This window comes from Danio rerio, chromosome 21 (genome assembly GCF_052040795.2).
Source record: "Danio rerio strain M-AB ecotype USA chromosome 21, GRCz13ab, whole genome shotgun sequence".
NCBI lineage: Eukaryota > Metazoa > Chordata > Actinopteri > Cypriniformes > Danionidae > Danio > Danio rerio.
In genome coordinates, this window is record NC_141041.1 from 731,941 (window position 1) to 745,000 (window position 13,060).

A 13,060-nucleotide genomic window follows, 5' to 3' on the forward strand; every position below is an offset into this window, starting at 1 on the left:
ATCAGGTAGTGTAAAAGGGCTAATAATATTAATAACATCACTTTTTTTCCAAAAAAAAATAAAATAAATAAAAATTCCTTTAAATAAAAATAAAAATTAAATAAAAAATAATATTTTAAAATCCCTTAAAATAAAAAATAAGACTTTATCCAGGATAAAATAAACTATAATTGCAAGTATGAAAAAGGCTCTTACTCTATTAAACATCACTTATTATTATTATTTATATTGTCATTTTGGTTGCTTTAGCACATCAAGCAAAACAAAACGAGATATTTCCTTGGCATGTAGCTGAAATAAACATACGTTTTAAAATATATTTAACATTGTTTATTTATATTTTATGTAGTAAAATGTGGAACTTAATGTGTAATTTTGTTTGCTGAAACTCAAGCTCTGTAAACAGCATCTGTGTGTCGATTACTACTGTCATCTGTTAACTTCACACCAGTGATCAAAAGACTGTCAGCAACACAATCGATGAAGGCTAACTCACATTCATACTGATGAACAACCTTTAAGTGATTTAAGACTGAGGTATATTATAAGAGCATATTTCAGCCAAGAGAGACAGTGTAATCGGTTATCTAACAAAAACTATGAACTCGAACTTGAGAGAATCCCACAGCCTGATTGACATTTGCTCAGCCAATGGTGGGGGTTTCTGGGCGGGGCTTAAATTGAGTCATTATTATCAAATATTGTTCAGCTTTTGTTACATTCTAAAATCACTGGCCACTTTATTAGGTACACCTCACTAGTATCGTGTTGGACCCCTTTTGCCTTCAGAACTGCCGTAATCCTTCATGGTGTAGATTCAATAAGCTACTGGAAATCTTCCTCAGAGATTTTGCTCCATATTGTCATGATAGCATCACACAGTTGCTGCAGATTTGTCGGCTGCACATCCATGATGCCAATCTCCCGTTCCACCACATCCCAAAGCTGCTCCAATGGATTGAGAACTGGTGACTGTGGAGGCCATTTGAGTACAGTGAACTCATCGTCATGTTCAAGAAACCAGTCTGAGATGATTGAGCTTTATGACATGCTGCGTTATCCTGCTGGAAGTAGCCATCAGAAGATGGAGACACTGTGCTCATAAAGGGATGGACATGGTCAGCAGCAATATTCAGGTAGGCTGTGGCGTTGATGCTCAATTGGTACTAATGGACCCAAAGAAAATCTCCCCCACACCATTACACCACCACCACCAGCCTGAACCGCTGATACAAGGCAGGATGATCCATGCTTTCATGTTGTCTGAGCCGAGCATCTGAATGTGTCAGCAGAAATGGAGACTCATCAGAGCAGCAACGTTTCTCCAATCTTCTATTGTCCAGTTTTGGTGAGTCTGTGTGAATTGTAGCCTCAGTTTCCTGTTCTTAGCTGACAGGAGCGGCACCCGGTGTGCTCTTCTGCTGCTGTAGCCCATCCGCCTCAAGGTTGGACGTGTTGTGTGTTCAGAGATGCTCTTCTGCAGAGCTCGGTTGTAACGAGTGCAAACCCAGTACCATAAAGGTGCACATGTAAACACAGAGCTTAACTCACCGGTATCCTCCTGTACACTCCATCATCATCATCATCATCATCATCATCATCAGCAGTCATTATGAGCAGAAATCACACACACTGAAGATAAACCAGGCAGAGGCGATCGTCAATTATACTGCATTATTTCTGCATTCAAAACATCTTTACAGTAAAATAGATTTCAGCATTATCACACTCTTTTGTTGCATTCACAAATGCAGTATAAATAATCTGATAATAAAATATCCCCGTCCCCATTACAGCAGAGAGAAGAAGAGAGGTTCTGTCAATCAAGAGCAAATATATACACACAGCATCAGAAATCAGGTAAAAGAGTGTCTGTGCAGTAAAAGATCAGGTGCAGGAAATAGAGGAGAGTCTCCGCTACATCAGAATCACACACACACACACGCACACACATTCATGTGAACATGCATGCATGCAAACACACATACACACACACACTTATGCATGATTGAATGCATATACACACATAAGCACAATCACACGTTGGGGTACACGCACGCACACGCAAATTCATGCATGCGCGCACACACACACACACACACACACGCGCACACACACACACGCGCGCAAATACATACACTTGCACATGCATGCATGTGCGCACACACACGCGCACACATGAACAAACCATGCATGCACACACGCACAATAGCACATGCACGCACAAACATAAACACACACACACATACAAACGCACACATTCACATGCAAGAACATATATTCACATGGACATGCATGCACACACACACTTTTATGCACGCATGTCCACACAAGCACACTCACCGTGGGACGCACTCACAAACACATGCAAATATATTTACTTGCACATGCACACGTACACACACACACACAAACACACACAAGCACCCTTACAGTCGCACCCAGTTATGTATGTACATGCACACTCACAAGTAAATGTATGCACGCACACACACGCACGCACATTTGCAAGCACACTCATATGCACAATCGCGCTCATGCATACACACACATGCGAACTTGGACATACTTTAGCATGCACATGTGTGTAAATGCATGCATGCACACACTCATGTGCATAAGCATTCATGCACACACACACACACTCACACACACGCAAATACATTCACGTGAACATGCATGCACACACACACTTTTATGAACACATATGCATGTACACAAGCACGCTCACACAGTGTATACTTGCACACACACTCATGTGCACATATGCATGCAATCGCACTCATGCATACACACACGCACACCTGGACACTCATGCATGCATGCACATGTGTGTAAATGCATGGCAGCACACACACTCATGTGCATAAGCGCGCACACACACACACACACACACACACACACACACACACACACACACACACACACACACACACACACACACACACACACACACACACACACACACACACACACACACACACACACACACACACACACACACACAGTTCAGTTGGTCTTTTTGCTGGCTTCTGCTTCTTTGGTGTGTGTTTGTGCTGTGGTGGGCTCAGGAACGGAGCCGTTGTGTTTGCTGTGTGTGTGTTCTGCACTGAGGTCAGTCAGCGGACGCACAAACAGAGTCTTGTAGAGGAACGACTCCAGTGATGAAAGAGGATGCGATGAAGAACCCAACAGCATCATCCGCGTCTGAAACAACACAACACACACACTTCATTTACAGCACACACACGCTGACATTGAGCTTTATTACAACAACATCCGTGACAGTAATATCAGGCTGTGCACTTCTGGGGCAAATATTATTGTGTAAAAGTTAGACATTTATATTTCAAATAATAGTTTTTTGGGGGTGGCACTTTGGCCTCACAGCAAGAAGGTCACTGGCTCAAGTCTCGGCTGGGTCAGTTGGTGTTTCTGTGTGGAGTTTGCATGTTCTCCCCGTGTTGGTGTGGGTTTCCTCCGGGTGCTCCGGTTTCCCCCACAGTCCAAATACATGCGCTATAAGGGAACTGATCAACTACACTGGCCGTAGTGTATGAGTGTGTGTGTGTGTGTGTGTATATATTTTCATTTATTCATTCGTTCATTTTCATTTCGGCTAAGTCCTTTATTTATATTTTTATATTTATACTTTATTTATATATTTATTTATATTTATCTGGGGTTGCCAAAGTTAAATGAAATGTGGATTGTTTTACATAGTGGATGCCCTTCCAGCTGCAACCCATCACTGGAAAACACCCATACACACTCATTCACACACACACACACACTCACTCATACACTACGGCCAGTGTAGTTGATCAGTTCCCCTATAGTGCATGTGTTTGGACTGTGGGGGAAACCGGAGCACCCGGAGGAAACCCACACCAACACATGGAGAACATGCAAACTCCACACAGAAACACCAACTGACCCAGCCGAGACTCAAACCAGCGACCTTGCTTTGAGGCCACAGTGCAACACCACTGAGCCAGCGTGCCGCCCTTTATTGTAACATATGTTAATATATTTTTTCATCAGTAATCTATCTCATATGTTTTAGTGTGTGTGTGTAGATTTCGTTAACTATAATAACTGCATATGAACACATCAACCATCCAGCAAAACAGGCCTGAGATCATTAACATCAGTGTATGAACGAGATCACACACACACACACACACACACACACAAACACACACAAAACAAACACACACGCACACACAAACACATGCACACATGTGCTCGCACACACGCGCACACACACACACACACACACACACACACACACACACACACACACACACAAACGTAACGTGACACAGACTAATGGTAACATGCAGAGCTACAGAACTATAATTTAAGATAGTGATGTGCAGTGTGTGACGGATGAAGGTCAGAGGAACACACACACACACACACACACACACCTCACATCTCCGTCAGTCTCGCTCTACAACTGCAGAATGATGCAATTACAGAAAATGATGCAAAAGACGAGAGAGAAGTGAAAGAATGAAGGGCAAAGGAGAGACGACACACACACACCCACACACATATACAGACACACACGCACTCAGGCACGCACGCACAGACACACACATATACAGACACGCACACACAGACACACAGACAGACAGACAGACAGACAGACAGACAGACAGACAGACAGACAGACAGACACACGCGCACACACACATACATACATACATACATATACAAATACATACATACACACAGACACACACATGCACAAACAGACAGACAGACACACACATTTGATTATCACACATTTTGATTAATAATTTGGAATGACTAATACTAATTAAAGCAACACAGCATCCAAATAATCATAAAGAGAAAGACAGACAGACACACACACAAATGGACATGCACACACAAACACAGAACAGATATGATACACACAAATGCATACACACACATCAATATACACATGCAACACATACACACACATACACACACACACAGTACAACACACATGCAAGCAGACAAATTCATACACACAAACACACAACAGTACACACACACATATATAATTCACATACAAAAACACACGGAACCCCAAAAAAACATGTGCATGTGCACACACACACACACACACACAAACATATATACAAATATATACATACAACACACACAATCACACGCACGCACACACACATACAAATATATACATACAACACACACAATCACACAGACATTCACATACATATACAAAACCACGTGACAAACCTACAACACACACACATATATGCACATATACACACACAAATGACACAAACGACATACAAACAAACACACCTGCCACAAAAACAACCCCCCCACCACACACACACACACACACACATACAATATATAAACAATCAAACACATGAAACAAAATAACAAAAACACACAAGCACATACACAAAAGAACACAATACACATGTGGTGCGCGCACACACACACACGGCATACAAAAAAAACAAACACATACACACAAACAAAGACACAATGTATGTGTGTGTGTGTGTGTGTGTGTTGCTCACCTTGTTGGTGACGGTGAAGAGTGTGTAGATGAAGATCAGATGGTGTGTTTGAATCGGGAGGTAACGGCACTGCTGCAGAGAAAACACCACGGCTCCTAACAGGGTCACCTTGGTGGGACTGCACACACACACACAGACACACACAGACACACAGACACACACAGACAGACACAGACAGACACACACACACACACACACACACACACACACACACACACACACACACACACACACACACACACACACACACACACACACACACACACACACAGAAAAAGGTCAAAGGTAAAATTAGAAAACAAGGTCAGATAATCAACACACACACATGAGGTCAAATGAGGCAAGACAGTCATCATGCACACACACACACACACACACACACACACACACACACACACACACACACACACGCACACACACACTCTAATGAACTACAGTACATGATGGAGGGGCTGACTGTTTATGACTAACAATTAATAACTGCAATTAACTGTAAACACAGGTTCAGGAGTAACTGCAGAGCTGTGTGTGTGTGTGTGTGTGTGTGTGTGTGTGTGTGTGTATGCATGAGTGTGTATGCATGTAAGAGTGAATGAGAGTACACGTGTGTGTGTGTGTGTGTGTGTGTGTGTGTGTGTATGAATGAATGTTTATGCATGTGTGAGTGTGTGTGTATGAGAGTAAATGTGTGTGTGTGTGTGTGTATATATGTATGTATGCTTGAGTGAGTGTGTCTGTGTGTATGAGAGTACACGTGTGCGGGTGTGTGTGTGCAAGTATGAGTGCATGCATATGTGAGTGTGTGCACATGTATGTGCATGCGGTGTGTGTATGAATGTGTGCATGTTTGTGTTAGTGTGTGTAAGGGTGTATGCATGTGCGAGTGTGCGTGTGTCTGTGCATGTGTATATGTTTGTGTGTGTGTGTGTGTGTGTGCATGTGTTGAATGTCTCCACAGTGATGGATCACAGACTCCCCTCTCCTCTCCTCCTCTTCCACACAAATCTTCTTTCCTAAATGCCACTCGCACAAAAACCATGACAACAAGTGTCGCTCAAGACCAGAGCAAATCAATACAGGAGCCAATTATTCCACCTGCGGCATTCTGGGAGAAAACGCTATTACTGTGACAGAGACAGAGACTTCAGCAGATGCACGCAGACACGCGCACACACAGACACACGGCTGACCTCAAACACACTCACTAACACTGAGCTCCATATATATATATACACTAGCTATCGCATAGGGACCCTGAGCATGCGTCAATAGCGCCGCCACATTGGTACAGTGCTCCCAGGACAAATGTCATTCAACCGCACTAGTCAAGACAGTGTTATTACGTGAAGATGCGGGACTTTAGCGCTGTCTACGGGTGTAGTAACGAGCAAACAAAGAAAATAAAGCACAAAGGCAGAACATTTCATAGGTAATATTAAGTTTTTCTTCTGTTTTTGTATGTTCTGAACTCTTGTGCTCTACAGGTAACGTTATTGATGATAACAGTCTCTTACTGCATTCACCATACGGCAAAGCAGCTCCAACTCACACTAAACACTCGGCTTATGCTAGTTTTGTTGAATAAAATCAGCAAACAATGCAAAAGAAATATGACAACGAGACGCTGCGCTGCCAGAAACTGGTATTATTGTCGGCTAGTGAAGGAGTCGTTCGGGGGATTCATTCACAAACGAATCGCTCCCTCCGTCAGTATGAGCAGTGAAATCAGGAGAGGAGCTGTGTTTCAGGACATGATTAGATCAAATTAAATTAGCAGGGAGGGTGAATAGTACATTTCTGTACACACAAACACAAGCTTTTTGTCAGGAATGCAGGAATGTAGAAAAGTGATGTAAAATTATAGTTTTCGTAATTAGAAAAAAAAAAATTACATACTAACATCCAGAAAAACTCCCGATCATAGATATTTGTGTATATGTGCGTATCTCTGGCTTTGGATGGCCACAGTCCTCCACTGTACATTGGTCCCGCATTCATTTCAAAGGAGCGTTCCCCTGTACCAAGATGGCGGCGCTATTGACGCATTCCGTCCAATAGACAACAATAAGCCAGGCGACATCTAGTGTATATATCTATGACTGAGCTCAAGAGGAATCTCCAACACACATACACACATGTACAAAGACATGTACACAAACAAACATGCACAGCCACACAAACAATCAATCACACTTACATTTACTGAAAGCAGAAGTTTACACACACTGTATAAGGCGGCACATCACCATTTTACACTTTTCCTCTTTTAGTTAAGGATGATCACTTGTGCTTCTGTTCTGCTCAATATCAGAATAATGAGAGATATTTGTTTGAGAAATTGTTCTAACTCTTCTTGAAAGTCAAGTTTACACACAATCAGATTATTCTGCCTCTGATAAAGCTCAGATGATGATGTCAGGGTTTAGGAGGTTTCTGATTGGCTGATTGACAACATTTGAGTTAATGTGAGGCACAACTGTAGAATAGTATTGAAGGAAAAGCTCAAACACACAGCTTCCTTGTGTGACAACATGGGAAAATCAACAAGCCAGAATCAACAACAAAGCCAGATTACCATTAGCTGAATGACACTGGGAACAGACTGATGTGTGGAGACATGTCCTGTGCTCTGATGGAGCTGAGATTGAACTGTTTGGCCTTAATGAGCAGTGTTACATCTGGAGGACAAAGGGGAAAGCGCACAAGCCTAGAAACACCATCCCAACTGTGCAGTATGGGGGCGGCAGCATCATGTTGTGGGGCTGTTTTGCTGCAGGAGGGACTGGTCCACTTCACAGCATAGATGGCATCATGAAGACAGAACATTATGGAGAAATACTGAAGCAACATCTCAACACATCAGCCAGGACATTACAACTCAGCCACAAATGGCTCTTCCAGACAGACCATGACCCTGAACACACTGCCAAACTAGTTTAAATGTGCTTTAAGGACAACAGAGTGAATGTTTTGGAGTGGCCATCACAAAGCCCTGACCTCAATCCTATAGAGAATGTGTGGGCAGAGCTGAAAAAGCTTGTGTGAGCAAGACAGCCTACAAATCTGACTCAGTTACAGCAATTCTGCAGGAGGAATGGGCTAAAACTCCTGCAAACTATTGTGAGAAGCTTGAGGAAGGAGACGCAAAACATCTGACCAAAGTTATACAGTTTAAAAGCAAAACTAAAAATACCAAGGAAATGTGTGTACACTTCTGACTGTCGAGAAATTAATAACAAATCCTCTCATTATTCTGGCATTTAGCAAATGTCAATCATTTAGGATATCCTGACGGACCTAACACTGTAAACATTTAATTTGATTTACCATCAGACATTTAAAAAAATGGTTCTGCTCCTTTCTTTACAGTGTATGTAAACTTCTGCTTGCAACTGTATATCCATGCCTAATATCAGATGGGCAGAAAGTGATAAATGTTTTATAAACTGTTAAAATATTGGTGTCAGTGATGCAGCAAGTCTACAGACTAGTGTACACGATGATGTTATTCAAAAAAATGTACCTTAACGTCTGATATGACAAAAAAAGTGGCCAGAAATGAATATTTTCTTGATTCAAATGAGTAGCGGACTGGACCCGGAAACAGTATTCCACACGTCACCGATACATCACGACTTAACAAGCAGACAGGGGCCAAATTCTAGACTTTGTCAGAAGTGGGGTGCGACATTCGAACCCCCTGAACCCCCCTGGCTATGGGCCTGACTTATTACACATCTTGTAAAAGGAGTAAAATAGAAGCCTTTTAAGACACCCTGATAACCTCACCTCCTGACTAAAAAGGGTGTGTTTCCCTTCAGAGATCAGGGAATTAAATACATTAATGAATCTTACTAAGACATCTTGAGAAGTTCATTAGTTTCCGGCTTCCAGACGCCACGAACAAGCTGCTCAAAGTTACTGATGAGTCCTCCTCCGGCTCCTGCAGACACAAACACACAGATATATATGTATTATTGATATTTCTGTACTCATCAGACTCGGTAATAACGGTATTATGATTATATTTGCGAGCGCAGGGTTGTGTAATATCCAGTGAATCAGTAGGGTTTTGTTTGTTCGCCTGCTGATGTGTTTTGACTCTTAAACTTTTATCATTTTAGCGGCGCTCGTAATTACAGTCACCTCGACCTCCTGATATTTCAAGCCTTTCCTCGGAGTAATTGAAGGACATCGGGGTGAAATGCATCATGGGTTTAATAATGAGTGTGATGAAATTCTGAAAAATAACCTTGAGCTTTTAAACATTGAAATGTCAAGCTGAAAGAACTGTAATAAACGCGGAGACGAACAGAGCCGGATAAAGATCACACGCATTTTATCTTTAGATGAGCTGGATTATATGATATCTGGATTACGCCAACAGATTACAAAAATCAAGTATTTATAACTAGAATAAAGTACTTTTGAAATACACAATCACACTACAGTTACTTTTTTAGTTACTTTTAGTTACTTTAGTTAGTTACTTTATAGGATTACATGTTCACAGAATGGCAGTAAAATGTTCACAGTTCATTGATTCTCCTCATTTTTTGACAGTCATATTTGTTTGTAATAAACCTGCAGCTTATATAGATTCATGACTCTTGTTTTTAAGTTGAAGAGAGTGGAGAGGGGTTATATGATATTAACATCATCATCTGCACAGTGTTTTAGATGAATTATTTAATGATATTGCTGTGAATGTCATGTCATTCAATATTCATATAATTACTATTTATACTATTTGCATCATTACTATAAATTATTTATTACTATATTATATAATTACTCAATCAGATTTTTAAAATTAAGTACTTGTAATACTTTTTAAAATACACGTAATCAGATTAGTTACTTTTTAGTTACTTTACAGTTATTTTTAGTTACTTTTTAGTTTAGTTAGTTACTTTTTAGTTACTTTAGTTACAGTTACTTTTTAGTTACTTTAGTTACAGTTACATTTTAGTTACTTTAGTTAGAGTTACTTTTTAGTTACAGTTACTTTTTTGTTACTTTAGTTACAGTTACTTTTTTAGTTACTTTAGATGCAGTTACTTTTTTAGTTACTTTAGTTACAGTTACTTTTTAGTTACTTTAGTTACAGTTACTTTTTAGTTTAGTTACAGTTACTTTTTTAGTTACTTTAGATGCAGTTACTTTTTTAGTTACTTTAATTACAGTTACTTTTTAGTTACTTTAGTTACAGTTACTTTTTAGTTTAGTTACAGTTACTTTTTTAGTTACTTAGATGCAGTTACTTTTTTAGTTACTTTAATTACAGTTACTTTTTAGTTACTTTAGTTACAGTTACTTTTTAGTTTAGTTACAGTTACTTTTTAGTAAATTTTTAGCTACAGTTACTTTAGTACTTTACTTTTTTAGTTACTTTATAGGATTACATGTTCACACAATGGCAGTAAAATGTTCACAGTTCATTGATTCTCCTCATTTTTTAACATTCATATTTGTTTGTAATAATCCTGCAGCTTATATAGATTCATGACTTTTGTTTACAAGTCAAAGAAAGTGGAGAGGGGTTATATGACATTAATACTGTCAACTGCACTTCTAGTGTTTTTACATGAATTATTTGATGATACTGCTGTGAATTTCATGTCCTTTAATGCTTGTATAATGACTATTTATACTATTTGTATAATTACTATAAATTATAATTGTTCTTTCGTAATTACTCGTAATCAGATTACAAAAATGAAGTACTTGTAATTAACTACTTTGTAAAATACACTTCAAGAGTTGACCTTCAGCTGATGATTGATTATAAAGCGTGTTTGGCATGCTGTCCCGGGAGAGAGCCCTAAGCTCTTAAGATCCTCAAGCCTGGGGCTCCCTCCTGCTTGCAGGGCAAGAGAGAAGTTTGAGCTCAGGTAGATCTGAAGAACTCCCCTGCTGTAGTAGCTAATGAACAGACAGTGATCGCTCTTAAGAGGTAACTACTGACTAGGAGCATGTCTATGGTGTCGATTTGGATTAGTCAATTAACTTAAGCAGCATGTTTTTAGATGGTGGGAGGAAACCGGGGAACTCAGAGGAACCCCACGTAAGTATGAGGAGAACGTGTAAACTCCACACAGAAACGTCGGCTGGCTTGGTAAGGACTTGAACCAGTGACGTTCTTGCTGTGAGGCAACAGTGCCAACCACTGGGCCAGCAAGAAAAGGAGGAGGAGTAGGGGTGGAAGGGGGGATTCTCCAACATGATGCTGATATGGAGCTGAGGGTATTTAAGGTGGCTTAGGAGTCGTCTGATTGTTGAATCATAAATTGAATAATGCGGGACCAGCTGCAAGCAATCATAAGCACGTCATCCTCTCGACATTAGTTTATGAATACACTTCACAATCAGATTACATTTACCTTTTAGTTACTTTAGAAAGTTACTTTTTAGTTACTTAAATTACAGTTACTTTTTAGTTTAGTTATTTACTTTTTTAGTTACTTTAGCTTCAGTTACTTTTAGTTACTTTAGTTAATTTTTAGTTACAGTTACTTTAGTTACTTTTTAGTTTCTTTAGTTACGTTAGTTACGTTTTAGTTACTTTAGTAAAAGTTTAGTTTTAGTTTAGTTAGTTACTTTTTTGGTTACTTTTTGTTATTTTTCATTACTTAACTTACAGTTACTTTTATAATTACTTTAGTTACAGTTACTTTTTTATTTACTTTAGTTACAGTTACATTTAATTACCTTTTAGTTTAGTTCGATATTTTGGTTACAGTTACTTTAAGTTACTTTTTGCTATTTTTCATTAATTTTAGTTACAGTTACTTTATTATTTACTTTAGTTACATTAACTTTAGTTACAGTTACATTTAATTACCTTTTAGTTTAGTTTGATACTTTGGTTACAGTTACTTTTAGTTCCTTTTTCAATTGATTTTAGTAACAGTTACTTTTTTAGTTACTTTAGTTACATTTACTTTTTAGTTACTTTAGAAACAGTTACTTTAGTTAGTTAATTTTTTGGATTACATATTTACACAATCACAGTAAAATGTTCACAGTTCATTGATTCTGCTAATTGCTAATGTTTATAGTTGTTTGTAATAAACCTACCGCTTATATACATGCCACTGATTCTTGTTTCGGAGAGTGGTTATATGACATCATTAAAAATAAAATATGTGTAACTAAAATAAATGACTTTTTAAAATACACATAATCAGACAACAGTTACTTGTTAGTTACTTATTAGTTACTCTTTTGGATTACGTTTACACAATGGCAGTAAAATGTTCAAAATTTATAGATTTTCCTCATTTTGAAAGTTTATATTTGTTTATAATAAACCTGCCACCTATACATGTTCGTTATATTTGTTTTTATGAGATGTCATATAAATTATACACATGTGCCTGATTCTTGTTTCGAGAGTGGTTATATGACACTAATCAAAAATCAAATACATCCAACGAAAATAAACTACTTTTAAAAATGCACCTAATCAGACTACAGTTACTTTTAGTTCCTTTTTTAGTTACAGT

The 13,060-nt window shown here is 39.0% G+C and overlaps 1 protein-coding gene across 3 annotated transcripts in view; it reads right to left on the reverse strand.

The window, feature by feature from the left end:
• Positions 1-1,660: 1,660 nt before the first annotated feature.
• tmem38b (transmembrane protein 38B) overlaps positions 1,661-13,060 on the reverse strand; it is a 24,542-nt gene continuing 13,142 nt past the window's right edge. Inside the window, 4 exon segments of one of the 3 annotated variants that reach the window (NM_200176.2) lie at positions 1,661-2,094; positions 2,125-3,207; positions 5,553-5,670; positions 9,408-9,495. In NM_200176.2, the coding sequence (NP_956470.2) occupies positions 3,010-3,207; positions 5,553-5,670; positions 9,408-9,495 (404 nt within the window). In that variant the 3' untranslated portion in view covers positions 1,661-2,094; positions 2,125-3,009. 3 annotated transcript variants of the gene reach the window in all.